Source organism: Diabrotica virgifera, chromosome 9 (genome assembly GCF_917563875.1).
Source record: "Diabrotica virgifera virgifera chromosome 9, PGI_DIABVI_V3a".
NCBI lineage: Eukaryota > Metazoa > Arthropoda > Insecta > Coleoptera > Chrysomelidae > Diabrotica > Diabrotica virgifera.
The window spans coordinates 155,650,988-155,676,762 of NC_065451.1; the positions used below are offsets into that span (position 1 = coordinate 155,650,988).

General features: G+C 29.4%; 1 protein-coding gene across 1 annotated transcript in view; it reads left to right on the forward strand.

The window, feature by feature from the left end:
- The window catches only part of LOC114342101 (fibrillin-1), a 423,761-nt gene that overhangs the window by 249,909 nt on the left and 148,077 nt on the right, over positions 1–25,775 (forward strand). The window contains exons 3-4 of the mRNA XM_050661746.1: positions 872–1,042; positions 6,614–6,994. Coding sequence (XP_050517703.1) covers positions 872–1,042; positions 6,614–6,994 — 552 coding nt within the window. The remainder of the gene's footprint in view (positions 1–871; positions 1,043–6,613; positions 6,995–25,775) is intronic.

The following is a 25,775-nucleotide window of genomic DNA, read 5'->3' on the forward strand; positions in this document are numbered from 1 at the left end:
TCGATCTTATATACCAAAACGAACTCATATACAGTCAAACCCGCTTATTAGAATACCTCTTAAAGGAATATCCCGGTTTAAGGAATAAAAATTTAAGGTCCCGAAACGTTTCTAATAGCAATCAGTGATCGGTTATTAGAATATCCCGGTTATAAGAATACTTTTGGTTGACAAGAAGGCTATTCCAATAAGCGGGTTCGACTGTAGTAAATTTGGTTGAAGTCGGACTTTCAGTTCAAAAGTTATCGTGCTATTAGTCACATTATGTATCGTCGCCAGTTTGAATGCCCGCCATTTTTGTAAAAGGTAAAATCTGAGATGGCCTCATATATAAATTTGAACGTTTATAATATTATGTATTGTATACGTGTACCAAATTATGTGCTTGTATAATTAAATGTGCAATTCTTATAATATTGCTACTATCATTATCTTCGCCGAAGTTAAAACGATACCTTTTATTAGGTACTTTTACAATATCAACATTGACATTTCAGTAATTTAGTATTTTTAGTTTTTATTTAACGTCACAAAGGATCGCGTATCTGAAAAAGGGCGAATTGAGATTTTATTGATATGGTGATATGCCTAGAAATCAACCAAAAACGTGTAATATCGTTAATAATTTATATCCTAACTGAAATTCCATCTATTGTCAGTAAAGTAGTAAAAACGTTTAACGAAACTGCTTCGGTAAAGGATTTATCAATTTATCAAAATCAGGGCGCAAAAATCTTCATCAGCTGCTATTGTAATAAACATTGGGTATATTATAATATTCCGTTCGTTTTTGATTAGTGTACCTATTATTTATTAATTGTATCTTGTGTATGACTAAAAAATAATCGAAATTTGATTTACATTTTTTTAGAAAATACGAAACGGGCAGTTGTAGGCGATAATAATCCTGGTTTTCCAGTATATTTTGGTGAGTGTTCGATAGAAGACAAGAAGAAATGTTCTCATCTTTGTTATTTGTTGAACGGAGAAGCTACATGTGGTTGCCCTCCAGGATTTAGAAAGAAGGGAAACATTTGTGAAGGTAAATATTTATAATACATATGAATAACCACACGGTCAACGGTTTCAATCCTTGTTAGTTTTTCATCAGAGAATGCATATGTTGCTATCTACAGACCAAACTGAAATATTTCAGATTAGTGCAGTCACTTAAGGTGGATAGGGACTATTACCTCCGATTTCGTTGAACCTCCATCGAAAGTTATTATAATAAATCAAAACTTTTTGAGTTATTATAGATCAAAAATTTTAATTTATCGTGAGAAAACTGCATGTTTTTAACAGATTTTTCATAAATAACTCAAAAACTGTAAGTTTTTACACAAAAGTTATTATCACCAAAAATGAAACTAATAAAAAATGAAATAAACTCTTTACTTTAAAATATTCTAATGGTAACTAAAAGTGAGTTATAGGATATAGGATATTGAATGTACCTATATTTTATTCAGCTAATACCCAAATCTAAGTATTCAAGCTAGGGATGGCGGTTTTTGACAAAACACCGGTTTTCGGTTATACCGGTTTTTTTTGCATACGGTTTAACCTGGCGGTTATAACCGGCCAAAAAAAAACGGTTTTTGGAAAAACCGGTTTTCGGTTTTTTTAATCCAATAGGTTACAAAGTTACATTTACAATACACTTTAGTTTGCGATACTCCATTCGACTTGATATCAATATGATCAAAATTAGTAATATCGAAAGAACATGTAATACTTTTGACACGTTTGTATATTTGTAGAATAGGTATATTTTAACTCATTTAATACTTCCTGTGTGAGTGTATCGTTTTGAAAATGTAGCGAAATTCTTGGAGATTCGTATTCGTAATCAGTAATTCGATATTCATAATCTGAGCATTATTTTTGCTAATCAGAAAAAGTCATTCACCCACTTTCACTGTCAAAAGTTAAGTGTGAAAAATAGATGATGTTTGCGTCTAATTCAACCAGATCACTTCTTATGTAAATATTATGATTACAAATACATTTTCAAGGAAATATTATAATAAAAGTTAATAATTGTTTCTTGGTGATGTGAGATTGCACTTTCAGTTTGCTTCTGTATTTTATAAAATAAAATAAAATTTGAATTATGGTTTTGTTTGGAATAATTACTTGAGAATAATAATTATGATTGGGATCCAAAATAGTACCTAACCTAATCCTAATCCTAATCACCGTAAAAACCTAATAACCGGTTTTTACTTTAAAAAGAAAAAACCGGTTATAACCGGGACCAAAAAAACAACCGGTAAAACCGGATATTGCGAAGTAAAAAAACCGGTTTTAGGTTTAAACCGGTAGGTTTTTCCCATCCCTAATTCAAGCTTAAATAACGGGAAAATTGTGCATTTTATAACATAAACTTATTAAACATTAATCGCACCCTCAGTAATATAGAGGCACAATTCAAAAAGCAGATTTTTGTGAAATCGCGTTTGAAGATTCTGGTTTCCAAAATTACAGCTATTTTTTCAAATAATATGCTTATTATTTAAGTTATAAACGTGAAATTTGGCAGATTTGTTATTTGATAATTTCACTGTAAATAGCAATAAGAAAAAAAATAATATAAATAAATTCCATTAATTACATGCAATTGAAAAAAATACTTTCAAGTTAGTCCCATATACAGTCAAACCCGCCTATTGGAATAGCCTTTGTGTTAAGTAAAAGTATTCCTATAACCGGGATATTCTAATAACCGATCATTGTTTGCTACTATAAATGTTTCGGGACCTCAAATTTTTATTCCTTAAACCGGGATATTCCTTTAAGAGGTATTCTAATAAGCGGGTTCGACTGTAGTACAAAAAAAACATAACAGAAATAAGGAACTGTTTAAGTTTGATCCCTTTTATTACTAATGCCCTGTCACTGTTTATACAAAATAACGATCTATTATGAATTAGACAGATTTATTTATTATATTTTGAATAATATAACGGCTCAATTAAAAACTATTCTATATAATACAAAATGTTAAAACACAAACTAACCAGGATTTTCGTCAAAGAAAGACATGTTACTGATTGCTCCCTTGTAGCAGTAAAAATCAGAGGTGGCGTGGGAGAGTGAGAGAGAGGCATAAATATATTTATCAAAACATTCATGTTCTAACTGGTAGAGAATTTCTTTTTGTGTCCATATCATTCAAAATCACAGTTAACACAAATTTTGAGTTAAGCCCTTATATTACTGAGGGTGCGATTTGTTAAAGTACTTAAAAGTATCTATCAAATGAGCTCCGGAACAAGTTGATAGCATTAAAATTGATGCTCTAAACATTTTTCAAAATTTAACTTTTAAAGATTTCTCCAAAAAAATGTTAATATATTTTTTAAATACCTCCGTCAGTTTGTACGATATCAGGTTCACCTAAAACCATTTGGAAGATAATTCCAAAGACTATTAAATCGTGTTAAATTTAATCTTTTATACCCCTTACTTTCTTAAAGATAAAATGTTAAATTGCCCCGGTTACGTGGTTCTCGCAGCAAAATTTAAGCTTTATACGTTTGTATCTCGGTTATTTTTTACCCCACAGAAATAATAAAAAAGATAAAGTATTTGACACAGAAAAAATTAAAATTCGGTTATATATAATTTTTTACGCATATTGAGTAATTTTGGAGTTATTATTAAAAAATGAAAATTACGATAATTTTAAAAATTTTGATTTTTTCAAATTATACCTTTTTCCAAAAATATGCATTCTAAACCGCTCAAAGTGTTTAAAATAATTACTTATGCTAATAAAAAGAAATTCTTGTAAGAATTACTATAAATTTTAATTTTTTTGGAAATGGCGTATGTTTAATTTCTCACTTTTTCCTAAAAAATTCGAAAGGGTTCTCTTATTTTCATCATAACTTGCTTAATTTTGATGCTATTAACTTCTAAGGGAGCTCATTTGATAGGTATTCTGAAGTACTTTGACAAATGCTTAGCAGGTATATTTTATAAAATGCATCGTTTTCCCGTTATCTAAGCTTGAATACTTACATTTGAGTACTCGTCGAAAAAAATATACATTCAATTACCCATAACCCACTTTGAACTAACATTAGTTTAGTTCTTTAACAGAGGTGTTTATTGAATTTTTTATTATCTTCAATTTTGCTAATAATACCTTTTTTGTAAAAGCTTATATTTTTTAAGTTATACGTGAAAATTGGCTTTAATATATTATGAAATTTTTTATGAAAAAATAAAATTTTCGATTTTTAATAACTCAAAAAGTATTGATTTATATTAATAACTTTATATAATAAATTTTGCTTATAATTTGTCTCTCTATCGATATATGGTATTATTTTGATGTTGTTCTGAAGCTATTTCCTTGTGGTATTTTTATAATCAACTATTTTTAATGGGAATAAGCCGCAATTTTACCAAAAAAATAATTTTATTAACGTTTCGAAGCCCAAATCGGGTTTCGTTGTCAAAATACAAAATACTACTAAAATAAACAAAAATGTTGTTGCTAAGTAAAAAAATTCTTCTAATAATTTATTTAATCTGACTAATTTATATTGTCAGTTCAGACGAATATTATATATTTTAAAGTAGAAGACTTTAAAATGATATCGCCAATATTTATGAGTTGCGTTCCTGGGACGACTTTATTAAAAGATAGTTCATTCGATTACATGAAATCAATCCCAACTCAAGAATATCCGTCACAAAAAAATCATTGCATGTGATGATTTTTCAAAAAGTTTGAATTTCACTCAAGAGTAAAGTAGCTTTATTTTTCACAATATTGAAAATTGCTATTATGAAAAGTTGTTTGGAGTTAAAAACTATATTCTAAAAAGCAATTACATCCTTCTAATTGAAAATTTTTTTTGAAAAATTATGGCTAACTAACATTATTTTCAGTTATATCAATTCTGATAACTCTTTTATTATTAATTTTACAAAAAAAGCGATTCTTAATAAAAACTTTTGGGTGGTCTTAAACCTAAAATACAACCATCTTATATCAAAATATTATCAATTTTATACGAGGTATGTCAAAAAAGATAAATTTAGATCAAAAGTAAGTACCTTTATAGTTCAGAATATTTCAATTAGAAAGATGTAATTACATACTGAAACATAGTTTTTATTTCTAAATAACTTTTCATAATAACAATTTTCGATATTGTGAAAAATAAAGGTATTTTACTCTTGAGCGAAATTCATATTTTTTGACATACCTCGTATAAAATTGATAAAACTTAAAATAAGATGGTTGTATTTTAGTTTTTAGACCATGCAGAACTTTTTATTTAGAATCACTTTTTTTCGTAAAATTAATAATAAAAGAGTTATCAGAATTGAAATAAGAGAAAATAATGTAAAAAAATTTTCAATTAAAAGGATGTAATTGGATATTAGAATATAGTTTTAATTCCAAACAACTTTTCATAATAGTAATTTTCAATATTGTGAGAAATAAAGCTACTTTACTCTTGAGTGAAATTCAAACTTTTTTATATACCTCGTATAATATTCATAAAATTTGATATTTGATGGTTGAATCCTAGGTTTTGAACCATGCAGAACTTTTTATAAAGAATAACTTTTTTTCGTAAAATTAATAATAAAATAGTTTTCCATATCGATACAACTTACAGGGACATACTGTATAAATCGGCGTTTATTTATTCGTGTCAAATTTCAATACGATACAAAACAAAATTTCAACCAAAACTCGAATTCAAAAAATTCGTGTTTTTATCGTAGTCTTAGAAAAACCACCGGTAGAGACGTTTTGTGCTACAATTAACATTAGAATTCGTTTTGTCGTATTAATTAATTAAACGCTTTTCTTTAGTTCAATCGTTTGGGTCAAATCTTTAGACGTTAATTTGACTGCCTTTTCTTCAATGCAAATGACTAAAAATTTGCAGACATATGCATTCGCGGGAACAATACACGAATAGTCAATAATTTTTTTTAATTGTTTAAATAAAAAAAACGATTTTAACGGAAAATGCTTAAATTCTCTTATTTTTTACAATGAAGAAACTTGAAATTTTTATCGATTGTAGCTAATTATATGAACTATACATAATTTCACTTTTTACGTTAATTGTTTACGTTATGCTTCATAAATAAACAATAAGGTTTCAAATTTTTTGCCGATTCTAACTATTTTCATGTTTGTGCATCATATGTTTTATACATATTTTAATAAACATGACGATATATTAATGTTTGAAAAGTGTAAGACTAAAAAGTAAAAATAAAAAAATATGAAAAAAATATTTTTAAGAAACGCTTTTCTTTAGTTACGAGTGACTAAAATTAAACATGTTATAAAAAAATCAACTAAAAAGCAAAAAATAAAAAAAATGAACAAATGTAACACATTCGTTAAAGAAAAGCGTGGTGCGAAAACCGTTTATTCGATGAAGACGCGCCACGCTTTTCTTTAACGAATGTGTTACATTTTTTCAATTTTTTTTTTTTTTAGTTTTTAGTTGATTTTTGTATAATAGGTTTAATTTTAGTCACTCGTAACTAAAGAAAAGCGTTTCTTAAAAATATTTTTTTTTATATTTTTTATTTTTAGTCAATAATAAATATATATTTTTAGATATCAATGAATGCGATGTACAAAACGGAGGGTGCCAACACTTCTGTGTGAACAACATAGGCTCTTTCTCCTGTGATTGTCCAAACGGTTATCAAATATCCCACGACGGCTTTTCCTGCGAAGACATAAACGAATGCCACGTTAGAAACGGCCATGGACCTTGCCAAGATACGTGCCACAATTTTCCTGGTTCGTACAGATGTTCCTGTTCGAATTTGGCGGGAACTCGCTTAGCTGACGATCTTCACACCTGCGCAAATATCAACCAGTGCACTGGAAATCTTTCGAGATGTTCACATGGATGTATTGATAGTCACGGAAGAGCTTATTGCACTTGTCCCCAGGGTATGGAACTAGGGGATGATTGGAAGACTTGTAAAGGTAACTAGTTGAATATTTTTATCGTGGAATACGGCAATATCTGTCCCGTAAAAGGGAGAGTGTCCAATATTTTGCAAGTGATCTGACACAAATCTAATTTTTATGCGGTTGACTACATAAAACGGTAGAAATAGGTCTGGATCCCGCGTACCAAAAAAGTCTATTAATAGCAAGCTGAAAATTTGTTAATAGCTTAACGGTGTCCGGTCGGACAAACTTTGATATATACTCTGGGCTAATTAGCAAAATTCATGGAAAAGTTATTTACCAGCAATTTTATTGCTGGAATCGAATTATAAGATCCTATATATTAATAATATAGGTATGCAAAGTCCGCAGATAGTGTGCTACTTTTTTTATAAACAAAATGGCGCCGACAAATCGTATATTTTTCAGTAATTGCTCTATAACTCCCAAGATTTTAACTCTATAACAAAAACACCCAAATAAAAATTCACCACAATTAAATTCTGCATAGGGATAGGTTTTTCACGATTTGCTCCGACAAAAATTTTCCTCGGAAAATGCGGATTTTCCTAACAAAAACTCTAATTTTCAAATAAAGTTTTAGGTAAGTAATTTAATTATTAATCAATAATTAAATAACTTAGTGACATCAAAGCTTTCTTGGTATAGATTGTAATTCCAGAAGCCGGTGAAAATTAAACGAATATTTTAGCAACAATTCAATTGTTAATTAACAAATTACGATCGAAATAATAACCAAAATAATCATGATACATTGATCAAACTTATAAAGATTATAAAGATGAGATGCTTATTTAATATTTTATCGACAAAATATAAATTTTTCTTTTTTTTGCATAATCTTTGAATTTTGAAAAAAAAATAGTTATAATACGCTGGTCTAATTAGTAAAGTACAAAGAAAGGTTATTTACCAGCAATTTTATTGCTGGAATCGAATTATAAGATCCTATATATTATTAATATAGGTATGCAAAGTCCGCAGATAGTGTGCTACTTTTTTTATAAACAAAATGGCGCCGACAAATCGTATTTTTTTCAATTATTGCTCTATAACTCCGAAGATTTTAACTTTACACCAAAAACACTCAAATAAGAATTCACCCCAATTTAATTCTACATAGAGGCATGTTTTTCCCGATTGGCTCCGACGAAAATTTTCCTCGGAAAATGTGGGTTTTCCCAACAAAATCTCGAATTTTCAAATAAATTTTTTGGGCCAGTAATTATTTATCAATAATTATATAACTTGGTGAAATAAAAGCTTTCTTGGTGTAGATTATAAATTCAGAAGCCGGTGAAAATGAAACGAATATTTTAGCAACAATTTAATTGTTAATTAACAATTTACAGTCGCAATAACCACCAAAATAACCATGAGACATTGATCAAACTTAGAAAGATTAAAAAGGTGTGATGCCTATTTAATATTTTGTCGACAAAATATAAATTTTTCATTTTTTTGCATAATCTTTAAATGTTTACAAAAAATTGTTATAAACAAATTAACATTTCTCAGAAATTGTTTATTATATTCTAATTTAAAAAAATACTTAAAATGCGTGTTTCATAGGTCTTGAAAATGAATGCTTTAAAAAAATTTTCTAACCATTTGCAAAAAAGTTATGAAACAGCAAAGTAAATATACGATTTTCCGTTGTTTATAATTTGTTTTAATTGTTTCAAAGCTTAAAAGTGAGTCTATGGTGCAATCTAATTACTCGCAAAAAATGTCAAAAATTAGTGTAATGGTTATATTTTAATCAAAGATTAAAAATACTTTTTTTTGTAATTTTTAGCGCAAAAGATACAGAGTCGGAGCTAAAATGTTCACTCGAAGCGACTGACACGCAGCATACATTATTTATTAAAAGTGTCGTCGCGCGGCCGGTCGTCTCTCCGAGTGAACATTTTAGCTACAGTACTGTATTAGTCTGCTTTCGCGCGTGTAAATTATATTTTGTCGACAAAATGTTAAATAGGCATCTCATCTTTATAAGCTTTCAAAGTTTGATCAGTGTACCGTAAATTATTAATTAACAATTGAATTGTTGCTAAAATATTCGTTTAATTTTTACCAGCTTCTGGAACTATAATCTAAACCAAGAAGGCTTTTAAGTCACCAAATTATTTAATTATTGGTAGATAATTACTTATCAAAAACTTTATTTGAAAATTGAAGATTTTGTTGGGAAAACCCGCATTTTCCGAGGAAAATTTGCGTTGGAGCAGATCGGGAAAAACAAGTCTCTATGCAGAATTTAATCACGGTGAATTTTTATTTGAGTGTTTTTGTTGTAAAGTTAAAATCTTCGGAGTTATAGAGCAATAATTAAAAAAAAACAAGATTTTCGGGCGCCATTTTGTTTATAAAAAAAGTAGCACACTATCTGAGAACTTTGCATACCTATATTAATAATATATAGGATCTTGTAATTCGATTCCAGCAATAAAATTGCTGGTAAATAACTTTTCCCAAAAATGGCCTATTCTCCGATAATCAGCCCAGACTAATATGAGGACAGTGGATTAGGGGAATTTTTAATTGTGGAACGTGATTTTAATCGTGGAACGTGTCATCCTAACAAGTTTATGATTGTGAATATAGCAGGTTGTTTTTAAGTTTATTCAATAGCAAACTTTATATAATATATAAAAAAATGTTTGTTCGACAGATATGTTGGGAATTTTAAGTCCGACACGTAGAACATGTCAAATGACAGGAATTATGTTGGTGGTAAATAGTAGCAGTCTGATTTTTGCATGAGAGTTTAATGAAAGGATAATAGGCCTTGGGCCCGCATATACAATTATTATTTATGACCACACCGTTGAAACTTTTTGTACTTGTTATTTTTGTGGAGTCGGACAAATTTTGAGCTTGGCGCATTATGGTAGTGGGGCGTTTGTCTGTCAAGCGGTGACGAAATTGTCAATTTTATGCAAGAAAAAAATTTATTACCACATTGGTCATTCTATTTTAATCAATGGATTTTATCATATAAACAACGAAAACAATTTTGTCGGACAAAAATATTGGGGAATATGACGCGTCGGACACGCTAAATATGTCAAATTTATGAAAATAATAAATTTATTACCACATGGATAATTTTAACGGTATCTACCATAAAACGTTTTTACAATAATGTGGTAACCTTGTCGGACAATTTTCACGGGGCATATGCGCAGTCGGACGCGCCGAAGATGTCAATTTCCTGAAATTTTTTTATTTACAACCATTTTTCCGACAACATTAGTAGGTTATAAGTAATTATATTCTTAATCAAAAAATCAAAGTGTCGGACAAAAATATTGGGGCAACTCGACAGTCGGACAAAAAATTTAATTTTGATTAGTAAAGTAGACTTTCAAATTATGCTGGGTTCGTGCATCCCTTATCTTTACAACCATTTTTCCGACAAAAGTAGTAGGTTACAAGTAATTATATTCTTAAACAAAAAATGTAATTGTCTGACAAAAATGTTGGGGCAAACGAGCAGAAAACTTAATTCTTTTAGGCTATCGACGAGGAGGTATTATCAAAAAAAAATTTTAAAACAGTGTTTCTCGGTTACTTTTGAATCGATTTAGCTGAAAATTGGTACACACACTAAGTAAAGCATTTAAAAGGGTATGACCTAGATCGCAACCCAAAATTTTCTTAAAAAATTTTCCGACTAGAGGGAAAATTTTAGAAAAATTGTGATCTGATAATTTGTGTACATACTCCTTGAACAACGACAAACATCGTTCTGTATTTTTTCTCGAATTAAAAAAAAATTTCAGCACATGTATCAGGTTATAAGTAGTTATATTCCAAATCAAAAAATCTAAGCGCCCGACATAAATAGTGGGGCACATCCAAAGTCGGACAAAAAATTTAATTTTTATTAATAAACTATAATTTTAAACTATTCTGGGTTCGTGCATCCCTTATCTTTACAACCATTTTTCCGACAAAAGTAGTAGGATACAAGTAATTATACTCTTAAACAAAAAATGTAATTGTCTGACAAAAATGTTGGGGTAAACGAACAGGAAACTTAATTCTTTTAGGCTATGGACGAGGAGGTATTATCCAAAAATATTTTAAAACAGTTTTTCTCGGTTATTTTTGAATCGATTTAGCTGAATATTGGTACACACACTAAGTAAAACATTTAAAAGGGTATGACGTAGAGCTGTACCCAAAATTTTCCCAAAAAAATTTCGGACAAGAGGGAAAATTTTAGAAAAATTGTGATCTGATATTTGCGTACATACTCCTTGAACAACGACAAACATCGTTCTGTAGTTTTTTTTCCAATTAAAAAAAATTTCCGACACAAGTATCAGGTTATAAGTAGTTATATTCTAAATCAAAAAATCTAAGTGTCCGACAAAAATATTGGGTCAAATCCAAAGTCGGACAAAAAATTTAATTTTTATTAATAAACTGTCTTTTAAATAATACTGGGTTCGTGCAACCCTTTCCTTTAAAACCATTTTTCCGACAACATTAGTAGGTTATAAGTAATTGTATTCTTAATCAAAAAATCAAAGTGTCGGACAAAAATATTGGGCAACTCGACAGTCGGACAAAAAATTTAATTTTTATTAGTAAAGTATACTTTCAAATTATGCTGGGTTCGTGCACCCCTTATCTTTACAACCATTTTTCCGACAAAAGTACTAGGTTACAAGTAATTATATTCTTAAACAAAAAATGTAATTGTCTGACAAAAATGTTGGGGCAAACGAACAGAAAACTTAATTCTTTTAGGCTATCGACGAGGAGGTATTATCAAAAAAAAAAATTAAAACAGTGTTTCTCGGATACTTTTGAATCGATTTAGCTGAAAATTGGTACACACGCTAAGTAAAGCATTTAAAAGGGTATGACGTAGATCGGAACCCAAAATTTTCTTAAAAAATTTTCCGACAAGAGGGAAAATTTTAGAAAAATTGTGATCTGATAATTTGTGTACATACTCCTTGAACAACGACAAACATCGTTCTGTATTTTTTTCTCGAATTAAAAAAAAATTTCAGCACATGTATCAGGTTATAAGTTATCAGGTTATATTCCAAATCAAAAAATCTAAGTGTCCGACAAAAATATTGGTGCAAATCCAAAGTCAGACAAAAAATTAAATTTTTATTGACAAACTATACTTTTATATTATGCTGGGTTCGTGTATCCCTTATCTTTACAACCATTTTTCCGACAAAGGTAGTAAGTTACAAGTAAATTATATTCTTATTCTTAAACAAAAAATGTAATTGTTTGACAAAAATCTTGGGGCAAACGAACAGAAAACTTAATTCTTTTAGGCTATCGACGAGAAAGTAATATCAAAAAATTTTAAAAGAGTTTTCTCGGTTATTTTTGAATCGATTTAGCTCAAAATTGGTACACACACTAAGTAAAATATTTAAAAGGGTATGACGTAGAGCTGTACCCAAAATTTTCTTAAAAAATTTTCCGACAACTAGGAAAATTTTAGAAAAATTGTGATGTGATATTTGCTTACATACTTCTTGAACAACGACAAACATCGTTCTGTAGTTTTTTTTTCCAATTAAAACAAATTTCCGACACAAGTATCAGGTTATAAGTAGTTATATTCTAAATCAAAAAATCTAAGTGTCCGACAAAAATATTGGGTCAAATCCAAAGTCGGACAAAAAATTTAATTTTTACAAATAAACTGTCTTTTAAAAAATACTGGGTTCGTGCAACCCTTACCTTTAAAACCATTTTTCCGACAACATTAGTAGGTTATAAGTAATTATATTCTTAATCAAAAAATCAAAGTGTCGGACAAAAATATTGGGGCAACTCGACAGTCGGACAAAAAATTTAATTTTTATTAGTAAGGTATACTTTCAAATTATGCTGGGTTCGTGCATCCTTTATCTTTACAACCATTTTTCCGACAAAAGTAGTAGATTACAAGTAATTATATTCTTAAACAAAAAATGTAATTGTCTGACAAAAATGTTGGGGCAAACGAACAGAAAACTTAATTCTTTTAGGCTATCGACGAGGAGGTATTATCAAAAAAAAAATTTAAAACAGTGTTTCTCGGTTACTTTTAAATCGATTTAGCTGAAAATTAGTACACACGCTAAGTAAAGCATTTAAAAGGGTATGACGTAGATCGGAACCCAAAATTTTCTTAAAAAAATTTCCGACAAGAGGGAAAATTTTAGAAAAATTGTGATCTGATAATTTGTGTACATACTCCTTGAACAACGACAAACATGGTTCTGTATTTTTTTCTCGAATTAAAAAAAAAATTTCAGCACATGTATCAGGTTATAAGTAGTTATATTCCAAATCAAAAAATCTAAGCGCCCGACATAAATAGTGGGGCACATCCAACGTCGGACAAAAAATTTAATTTTTATTAATAAACTATAATTTTAAACTATTCTGGGTTCGTGCATCCCTTATCTTTACAACCATATTTCCGACAAAATTAGTAGGATACAAGTAATTATACTCTTAAACAAAAAATGTAATTGTCTGACAAAAATGTTGGGGTAAACGAACAGGAAACTTAATTCTTTTAGGCTATGGACGAGGAGGTATTATCCAAAAATATTTTAAAACAGTTTTTCTCGGTTATTTTTGAATCGATTTAGCTGAATATTGGTACACACACTAAGTAAAACATTTAAAAGGGTATGACGTAGAGCTGTACCCAAAATTTTCCCAAAAAAATTTCGGACAAGAGGGAAAATTTTAGAAAAATTGTGATCTGATATTTGCGTACATACTCCTTGAACAACGACAAACATCGTTCTGTAGTTTTTTTTCCAATTAAAAAAAATTTCGGACACAAGTATCAGGTTATAAGTAGTTATATTCTAAATCAAAAAATCTAAGTGTCCGACAAAAATATTGGGTCAAATCCAAAGTCGGACAAAAAATTTAATTTTTATTAATAAACTGTCTTTTAAACAATACTGGGTTCGTGCAACCCTTTCCTTTAAAACCATTTTTCCGACAACATTAGTAGGTTATAAGTAATTGTATTCTTAATCAAAAAATCAAAGTGTCGGACAAAAATATTGGGCAACTCGAGAGTCGGACAAAAAATTTAATTTTTATTAGTAAAGTATACTTTCAAATTATGCTGGGTTCGTGCACCCCTTATCTTTACAACCATTTTTCCGACAAAAGTACTAGGTTACAAGTAATTATATTCTTAAACAAAAAATGTAATTGTCTGACAAAAATGTTGGGGCAAACGAACAGAAAACTTAATTCTTTTAGGCTATCGACGAGGAGGTATTATCAAAAAAAAAAATTAAAACAGTGTTTCTCGGATACTTTTGAATCGATTTAGCTGAAAATTGGTACACACGCTAAGTAAAGCATTTAAAAGGGTATGACGTAGATCGGAACCCAAAATTTTCTTAAAAAATTTTCCAACAAGAGGGAAAATTTTAGAAAAATTGTGATCTGATAATTTGTGTACATACTCCTTGAACAACGACAAACATCGTTCTGTATTTTTTTCTCGAATTAAAAAAAAATTTTCAGCACATGTATCAGGTTATAAGTTATCAGGTTATATTCCAAATCAAAAAATCTAAGTGTCCGACAAAAATATTGGTGCAAATCCAAAGTCAGACAAAAAATTAAATTTTTATTGACAAACTATACTTTTATATTATGCTGGGTTCGTGTATCCCTTATCTTTACAACCATTTTTCCGACAAAGGTAGTAAGTTACAAGTAAATTATATTCTTATTCTTAAACAAAAAATGTAATTGTTTGACAAAAATCTTGGGGCAAACGAACAGAAAACTTAATTCTTTTAGGCTATCGACGAGAAAGTAATATCAAAAAATTTTAAAAGAGTTTTCTCGGTTATTTTTGAATCGATTTAGCTCAAAATTGGTACACACACTAAGTAAAATATTTAAAAGGGTATGACGTAGAGCTGTACCCAAAATTTTCTTAAAAAATTTTCCGACTAGAGGGAAAATTTTAGAAAAATTGTGATCTGATAATTTGTGTACATACTCCTTGAACAACGACAAACATCGTTCTGTATTTTTTCTCGAATTAAAAAAAAATTTCAGCACATGTATCAGGTTATAAGTAGTTATATTCCAAATCAAAAAATCTAAGCGCCCGACATAAATAGTGGGGCACATCCAAAGTCGGACAAAAAATTTAATTTTTATTAATAAACTATAATTTTAAACTATTCTGGGTTCGTGCATCCCTTATCTTTACAACCATTTTTCCGACAAAAGTAGTAGGATACAAGTAATTATACTCTTAAACAAAAAATGTAATTGTCTGACAAAAATGTTGGGGTAAACGAACAGGAAACTTAATTCTTTTAGGCTATGGACGAGGAGGTATTATCCAAAAATATTTTAAAACAGTTTTTCTCGGTTATTTTTGAATCGATTTAGCTGAATATTGGTACACACACTAAGTAAAACATTTAAAAGGGTATGACGTAGAGCTGTACCCAAAATTTTCCCAAAAAAATTTCGGACAAGAGGGAAAATTTTAGAAAAATTGTGATCTGATATTTGCGTACATACTCCTTGAACAACGACAAACATCGTTCTGTAGTTTTTTTTCCAATTAAAAAAAATTTCCGACACAAGTATCAGGTTATAAGTAGTTATATTCTAAATCAAAAAATCTAAGTGTCCGACAAAAATATTGGGTCAAATCCAAAGTCGGACAAAAAATTTAATTTTTATTAATAAACTGTCTTTTAAATAATACTGGGTTCGTGCAGCCCTTTCCTTTAAAACCATTTTTCCGACAACATTAGTAGGTTATAAGTAATTGTATTCTTAATCAAAAAATCAAAGTGTTGGACAAAAATATTGGGCAACTCGACAGTCGGACAAAAAATTTAATTTTTATTAGTAAAGTATACTTTCAAATTATGCTGGGTTCGTGCACCCCTTATCTTTACAACCATTTTTCCGACAAAAGTACTAGGTTACAAGTAATTATATTCTTAAACAAAAAATGTAATTGTCTGACAAAAATGTTGGGGCAAACGAACAGAAAACTTAATTCTTTTAGGCTATCGACGAGGAGGTATTATCAAAAAAAAATTTAAAACAGTGTTTCTCGGATACTTTTGAATCGATTTAGCTGAAAATTGGTACACACGCTAAGTAAAGCATTTAAAAGGGTATGACGTAGATCGGAACCCAAAATTTTCTTAAAAAATTTTCCGACAAGAGGGAAAATTTTAGAAAAATTGTGATCTGATAATTTGTGTACATACTCCTTGAACAACGACAAACATCGTTCTGTATTTTTTTCTCGAATTAAAAAAAAATTTTCAGCACATGTATCAGGTTATAAGTTATCAGGTTATATTCCAAATCAAAAAATCTAAGTGTCCGACAAAAATATTGGGGCAAATCCAAAGTCAGACAAAAAATTAAATTTTTATTGACAAACTATACTTTTATATTATGCTGGGTTCGTGTATCCCTTATCTTTACAACCATTTTTCCGACAAAGGTAGTAAGTTACAAGTAAATTATATTCTTATTCTTAAACAAAAAATGTAATTGTTTGACAAAAATCTTGGGGCAAACGAACAGAAAACTTAATTCTTTTAGGCTATCGACGAGAAAGTAATATCAAAAAATTTTAAAAGAGTTTTCTCGGTTATTTTTGAATCGATTTAGCTCAAAATTGGTACACACACTAAGTAAAATATTTAAAAGGGTATGACGTAGAGCTGTACCCAAAATTTTCTTAAAAAATTTTCCGACAACTAGGAAAATTTTAGAAAAATTGTGATGTGATATTTGCTTACATACTTCTTGAACAACGACAAACATCGTTCTGTAGTTTTTTTTTTCCAATTAAAACAAATTTCCGACACAAGTATCAGGTTATAAGTAGTTATATTCTAAATCAAAAAATCTAAGTGTCCGACAAAAATATTGGGTCAAATCCAAAGTCGGACAAAAAATTTAATTTTTACAAATAAACTGTCTTTTAAAAAATACTGGGTTCGTGCAACCCTTACCTTTAAAACCATTTTTCCGACAACATTAGTAGGTTATAAGTAATTATATTCTTAATCAAAAAATCAAAGTGTCGGACAAAAATATTGGGGCAACTCGACAGTCGGACAAAAAATTTAATTTTTATTAGTAAGGTATACTTTCAAATTATGCTGGGTTCGTGCATCCTTTATCTTTACAACCATTTTTCCGACAAAAGTAGTAGATTACAAGTAATTATATTCTTAAACAAAAAATGTAATTGTCTGACAAAAATGTTGGGGCAAACGAACAGAAAACTTAATTCTTTTAGGCTATCGACGAGGAGGTATTATCAAAAAAAAAATTTAAAACAGTGTTTCTCGGTTACTTTTAAATCGATTTAGCTGAAAATTAGTACACACGCTAAGTAAAGCATTTAAAAGGGTATGACGTAGATCGGAACCCAAAATTTTCTTAAAAAAATTTCCGACAAGAGGGAAAATTTTAGAAAAATTGTGATCTGATAATTTGTGTACATACTCCTTGAACAACGACAAACATGGTTCTGTATTTTTTTCTCGAATTAAAAAAAAAATTTCAGCACATGTATCAGGTTATAAGTAGTTATATTCCAAATCAAAAAATCTAAGCGCCCGACATAAATAGTGGGGCACATCCAACGTCGGACAAAAAATTTAATTTTTATTAATAAACTATAATTTTAAACTATTCTGGGTTCGTGCATCCCTTATCTTTACAACCATATTTCCGACAAAATTAGTAGGATACAAGTAATTATACTCTTAAACAAAAAATGTAATTGTCTGACAAAAATGTTGGGGTAAACGAACAGGAAACTTAATTCTTTTAGGCTATGGACGAGGAGGTATTATCCAAAAATATTTTAAAACAGTTTTTCTCGGTTATTTTTGAATCGATTTAGCTGAATATTGGTACACACACTAAGTAAAACATTTAAAAGGGTATGACGTAGAGCTGTACCCAAAATTTTCCCAAAAAAATTTCGGACAAGAGGGAAAATTTTAGAAAAATTGTGATCTGATATTTGCGTACATACTCCTTGAACAACGACAAACATCGTTCTGTAGTTTTTTTTCCAATTAAAAAAAATTTCGGACACAAGTATCAGGTTATAAGTAGTTATATTCTAAATCAAAAAATCTAAGTGTCCGACAAAAATATTGGGTCAAATCCAAAGTCGGACAAAAAATTTAATTTTTATTAATAAACTGTCTTTTAAACAATACTGGGTTCGTGCAACCCTTTCCTTTAAAACCATTTTTCCGACAACATTAGTAGGTTATAAGTAATTGTATTCTTAATCAAAAAATCAAAGTGTCGGACAAAAATATTGGGCAACTCGAGAGTCGGACAAAAAATTTAATTTTTATTAGTAAAGTATACTTTCAAATTATGCTGGGTTCGTGCACCCCTTATCTTTACAACCATTTTTCCGACAAAAGTACTAGGTTACAAGTAATTATATTCTTAAACAAAAAATGTAATTTTCTGACAAAAATGTTGGGGCAAACGAACAGAAAACTTAATTCTTTTAGGCTATCGACGAGGAGGTATTATCAAAAAAAAAATTAAAACAGTGTTTCTCGGATACTTTTGAATCGATTTAGCTGAAAATTGGTACACACGCTAAGTAAAGCATTTAAAAGGGTATGACGTAGATCGGAACCCAAAATTTTCTTAAAAAATTTTCCGACAAGAGGGAAAATTTTAGAAAAATTGTGATCTGATAATTTGTGTACATACTCCTTGAACAACGACAAACATCGTTCTGTATTTTTTTCTCGAATTAAAAAAAATTTTCAGCACATGTATCAGGTTATAAGTTATCAGGTTATATTCCAAATCAAAAAATCTAAGTGTCCGACAAAAATATTGGTGCAAATCCAAAGTCAGACAAAAAATTAAATTTTTATTGACAAACTATACTTTTATATTATGCTGGGTTCGTGTATCCCTTATCTTTACAACCATTTTTCCGACAAAGGTAGTAAGTTACAAGTAAATTATATTCTTATTCTTAAACAAAAAATGTAATTGTTTGACAAAAATCTTGGGGCAAACGAACAGAAAACTTAATTCTTTTAGGCTATCGACGAGAAAGTAATATCAAAAAATTTTAAAAGAGTTTTCTCGGTTATTTTTGAATCGATTTAGCTCAAAATTGGTACACACACTAAGTAAAATATTTAAAAGGGTATGACGTAGAGCTGTACCCAAAATTTTCTTAAAAAATTTTCCGACAACTAGGAAAATTTTAGAAAAATTGTGATGTGATATTTGCTTACATACTTCTTGAACAACGACAAACATCGTTCTGTAGTTTTTTTTTCCAATTAAAACAAATTTCCGACACAAGTATCAGGTTATAAGTAGTTATATTCTAAATCAAAAAATCTAAGTGTCCGACAAAAATATTGGGTCAAATCCAAAGTCGGACAAAAAATTTAATTTTTACAAATAAACTGTCTTTTAAAAAATACTGGGTTCGTGCAACCCTTACCTTTAAAACCATTTTTCCGACAACATTAGTAGGTTATAAGTAATTATATTCTTAATCAAAAAATCAAAGTGTCGGACAAAAATATTGGGGCAACTCGACAGTCGGACAAAAAATTTAATTTTTATTAGTAAGGTATACTTTCAAATTATGCTGGGTTCGTGCATCCTTTATCTTTACAACCATTTTTCCGACAAAAGTAGTAGATTACAAGTAATTATATTCTTAAACAAAAAATGTAATTGTCTGACAAAAATGTTGGGGCAAACGAACAGAAAACTTAATTCTTTTAGGCTATCGACGAGGAGGTATTATCAAAAAAAAAATTTAAAACAGTGTTTCTCGGTTACTTTTAAATCGATTTAGCTGAAAATTAGTACACACGCTAAGTAAAGCATTTAAAAGGGTATGACGTAGATCGGAACCCAAAATTTTCTTAAAAAAATTTCCGACAAGAGGGAAAATTTTAGAAAAATTGTGATCTGATAATTTGTGTACATACTCCTTGAACAACGACAAACATGGTTCTGTATTTTTTTCTCGAATTAAAAAAAAAATTTCAGCACATGTATCAGGTTATAAGTAGTTATATTCCAAATCAAAAAATCTAAGCGCCCGACATAAATAGTGGGGCACATCCAACGTCGGACAAAAAATTTAATTTTTATTAATAAACTATAATTTTAAACTATTCTGGGTTCGTGCATCCCTTATCTTTACAACCATATTTCCGACAAAATTAGTAGGATACAAGTAATTATACTCTTAAACAAAAAATGTAATTGTCTGACAAAAATGTTGGGGTAAACGAACAGGAAACTTAATTCTTTTAGGCTATGGACGAGGAGGTATTATCCAAAAATATTTTAAAACAGTTTTTCTCGGTTATTTTTGAATCGATTTAGCTGAATATTGGTACACACACTAAGTAAAACATTTAAAAGGGTATGACGTAGAGCTGTACCCAAAATTTTCCCAAAAAAATTTCGGACAAGAGGGAAAATTTTAGAAAAATTGTGATCTGATATTTGCGTACATACTCCTTGAACAACGACAAACATCGTTCTGTAGTTTTTTTTCCAATTAAAAAAAAGTTCGGACACAAGTATCAGGTTATAAGTAGTTATATTCTAAATCAAAAAATCTAAGTGTCCGACAAAAATATTGGGTCAAATCCAAAGTCGGACAAAAAATTTAATTTTTATTAATAAACTGTCTTTTAAACAATACTGGGTTCGTGCAACCCTTTCCTTTAAAACCATTTTTCCGACAACATTAGTAGGTTATAAGTAATTGTATTCTTAATCAAAAAATCAAAGTGTCGGACAAAAATATTGGGCAACTCGAGAGTCGGACAAAAAATTAAATTTTTATTAGTAAAGTATACTTTCAAATTATGCTGGGTTCGTGCACCCCTTATCTTTACAACCATTTTTCCGACAAAAGTACTAGGTTACAAGTAATTATATTCTTAAACAAAAAATGTAATTGTCTGACAAAAATGTTGGGGCAAACGAACAGAAAACTTAATTCTTTTAGGCTATCGACGAGGAGGTATTATCAAAAAAAAAAATTAAAACAGTGTTTCTCGGATACTTTTGAATCGATTTAGCTGAAAATTGGTACACACGCTAAGTAAAGCATTTAAAAGGGTATGACGTAGATCGGAACCCAAAATTTTCTTAAAAAATTTTCCGACAAGAGGGAAAATTTTAGAAAAATTGTGATCTGATAATTTGTGTACATACTCCTTGAACAACGACAAACATCGTTCTGTATTTTTTTCTCGAATTAAAAAAAAATTTTCAGCACATGTATCAGGTTATAAGTTATCAGGTTATATTCCAAATCAAAAAATCTAAGTGTCCGACAAAAATATTGGTGCAAATCCAAAGTCAGACAAAAAATTAAATTTTTATTGACAAACTATACTTTTATATTATGCTGGGTTCGTGTATCCCTTATCTTTACAACCATTTTTCCGACAAAGGTAGTAAGTTACAAGTAAATTATATTCTTATTCTTAAACAAAAAATGTAATTGTTTGACAAAAATCTTGGGGCAAACGAACAGAAAACTTAATTCTTTTAGGCTATCGACGAGAAAGTAATATCAAAAAATTTTAAAAGAGTTTTCTCGGTTATTTTTGAATCGATTTAGCTCAAAATTGGTACACACACTAAGTAAAATATTTAAAAGGGTATGACGTAGAGCTGTACCCAAAATTTTCTTAAAAAATTTTCCGACAACTAGGAAAATTTTAGAAAAATTGTGATGTGATATTTGCTTACATACTTCTTGAACAACGACAAACATCGTTCTGTAGTTTTTTTTTCCAATTAAAACAAATTTCCGACACAAGTATCAGGTTATAAGTAGTTATATTCTAAATCAAAAAATCTAAGTGTCCGACAAAAATATTGGGTCAAATCCAAAGTCGGACAAAAAATTTAATTTTTACAAATAAACTGTCTTTTAAAAAATACTGGGTTCGTGCAACCCTTACCTTTAAAACCATTTTTCCGACAACATTAGTAGGTTATAAGTAATTATATTCTTAATCAAAAAATCAAAGTGTCGGACAAAAATATTGGGGCAACTCGACAGTCGGACAAAAAATTTAATTTTTATTAGTAAGGTATACTTTCAAATTATGCTTGGTTCGTGCATCCTTTATCTTTACAACCATTTTTCCGACAAAAGTAGTAGATTACAAGTAATTATATTCTTAAACAAAAAATGTAATTGTCTGACAAAAATGTTGGGGCAAACGAACAGAAAACTTAATTCTTTTAGGCTATCGACGAGGAGGTATTATCAAAAAAAAAATTTAAAACAGTGTTTCTCGGTTACTTTTAAATCGATTTAGCTGAAAATTAGTACACACGCTAAGTAAAGCATTTAAAAGGGTATGACGTAGATCGGAACACAAAATTTTCTTAAAAAATTTTCCGACAAGAGGGAAAATTTTAGAAAAATTGTGATCTGATAATTTGTCTACATACTCCTTGAACAACGACAAACATGGTTCTGTATTTTTTTCTCGAATTAAAAAAAAAATTTCAGCACATGTATCAGGTTATATGTAGTTATATTACAAATCAAAAAATCTAAGTGCCAGACATAAATAGTGGGGCACATCCAAAGTCGGACAAAAAATTTAATTTTTATTGATAAACTATACTTTTAAACTATTCTTGGTTCGTGCATCCCTTATCTTTACAACCATTTTTCCGACAAAATTAGTAGGATACAAGTAATTATACTCTTAAACAAAATATTTAATTGTCTGACAAAAATGTTGGGGCAAACGAACAGGAAACTTAATTCTTTTAGGCTATGGACGAGGAGGTATTATCCAAAAATATTTTAAAACAGTTTTTCTCGGTTATTTTTGAATCGATTTAGCTGAAAATTGGTACACACACTAAGTAAAACATTTAAAAGGTTATGACGTAGAGCTGTACCCAAAATTTTCCCAAAAAAATCTCGGACAAGAGGGAAAATTTTAGAAAAATTTTGATCTGATATTTGCGTACATACTCCTTGAACAACGACAAATATCGTTCTGTAGTTTTTTTTTCTTGAAATAAAAAAAAAATTCCGACACAAGTATCAGGTTATAAGTGGTTATATTCCAAATCAAAAAATCTAAGTGTCCGACAAAAATATTTGGGCAAATCCAAAGTCAGACAAAAAATTTAATTTTTATTGATAAACTATACTTTTAAATTATGCTGGGTTCGTGTATCCCTTATCTTTACAACCATTTTTCCGACAAAGGTAGTAAGTTACAAGTAATTATATTCTTAAACAAAAAATGTAATTGTTTGACAAAAATCTTGGGGCAAACGAACAGAAAACTTAATTATTTTAGGCTATCGACGAGAAAGTAATATCAAAAGATTTTAAAACAGTTTTCTCGGTTATTTTTGAATCGATTTAGCTCAAAATTGGTACACACACTAAGTAAAATATTTAAAAGGGTATGACGTACCCGTATGACAAGAGGGAAAATTTTAGAAAAATTTTGATCTGATATTTGCGTACATACTCCTTGAACAACGACAAATATCGTTCTGTAGTTTTTTTTTCTCGAAATAAAAAAAAATTCCGACACAAGTATCAGGTTATAAGTAGGTATATTCCAAATCAAAAATCTAAGTGTCCGACAAAAATATTGGGGCAAATCCAAAGTCAGACAAAAAATTTAATTTTTATTGATAAACTATACTTTTAAATTATGCTGGGTTTGTGTATCCCTTATCTTTACAACCATTTTTCCGACAAAGGTAGTAAGTTACAAGTAATTATATTGTTAAACAAAAAATGTAATTGTTTGACAAAAATCTTGGGGCAAACGAACAGAAATCTTAATTCTTTTAGGCTATCGACGAGAAAGTAATATCAAAAAATTTTAAAAGAGTTTTCTCGGTTATTTTTGAATAGATTTAGCTCAAAATTGGTACACACACTAAGTAAAATATTTAAAAGGGTATGACGTAGAGCTGTACCCAAAATTTTCTTAAAAAATTTTCCGACAAGAGGGAAAATTTTAGAAAAATTGTGATCTGATAGTTGCTTACATACTCCTTGAACAACGACAAACATCGTTCTGTAGTTTTTCTTTCCAATTAAAAAAAAATTCCGACACATGTATCAGGTTATAAGTAGTTATATTCTAAATCAAAAAATCTAAGTGTCCGACAAAAATATTGGGTCAAATCCAAAGTCGGACAAAAAATTTAATCTTTATTAATAAGCTGTCTTTTAAACAATACTGGGTTCGTGCAACCCTTACCTTTAAAACCATTTTTCCGACAACATTAGTAGGTTATAAGTAATAAGTAATTATATGCTTAATTAAAAAATCAAAGTGTCGGACAAAAATATTGGGGCAACTCGACAGTCGGACAAAAAATTTAATTTTTATTAGTAAAGTATACTTTCAAATTATGCTGGGTTCGTGCATCCCTTATCTTTACAACCATTTTTCCGACAAAAGTAGTAGGTTACAAGTAATTATATTCTTAAACAAAAAATGTAATTGTTTGACAAAAATGTTGGGGCAAACGGACAGAAAACTTAATTCTTTTAGGCTATCGACGAGGAGGTATTATCAAAAAAAAAAAAATTAAAACAGTGTGTCTCGGTTACTTTTGAATCGATTTAGCTGAAAATGAGTACACACGCTAAGTAAAGCATTTAAAAGGGTATGACGTAGATCGGAACCCAAAATTTTTTAAAAAAATTTTCCGGCAAGAGGGAAAATTTTAGAAAAATTGTGATCTGATAATTTGTGTATATACTCCTTGAACAACGACAAACATTGTTCTGTAATTTTTTCCCGAATAAAAAAAAAATTTCAGCACATGTATCAGGTTATAAGTAGTTATATTCCAAATCAAAAAATCTAAGTGCCCGACATAAATAGCGGGGCACATCCAAAGTCGGACAAAAAATTTAATTTTTATTAATAAACTATACTTTTAAACTATTCTGGGTTCGTGCATCCCTTATCTTTACAACCATTTTCCCGACAAAAGTAGTAGGCTACAAGTGATTATATTCTTAAACAAAAAATTTAATTGTCTGACAAAAATGTTGGGGCAAACGAACAGGAAACTTAATCCTTTTAGGCTATGGACGAGGAGGTATTATCCCAAAATATTTTAATACAGTTTTTCTCGGTTATTTTTGAATCGATTTAGCTGAAAATTGGTACACACACTAAGTAAAACATTTAAAAGGGTATGACGTAGAGCTGTACCCAAAATTTTCCCAAAAAAATTTCGGACAAGAGGGAAAATTTTAGAAAAATTGTGATCTGATATTTGCGTACATACTCCTTGAACAACGACAAATATCGTTCTGTAGTTTTTTTTTTCTCGAAATAAAAAAAAATTCCGACACAAGTATCAGGTTATAAGTAGTTATATTCCAAATCAAAAAATCTAAGTGTCCGACAAAAATATTGGGGCAAATCCAAAGTCAGACAAAAAATTTAATTTTTATGGATAAACTATACTTTTAACTTATGCTGGGTTCGTGTATCCCTTATCTTTACAACCATTTTTCCGACAAATGTAGTAAGTTACAAGTAATTATATTGTTAAACAAAAAATGTAATTGTTTGACAAAAATCTTGGGGCAAACGAACAGAAAACTTAATTCTTTTAGGCTATCGACGAGAAAGTAATATCAAAAAATTTTAAAAGAGTTTTCTCGGTTATTTTTGAATCCATTTAGCTCAAAATTGGTACACACACT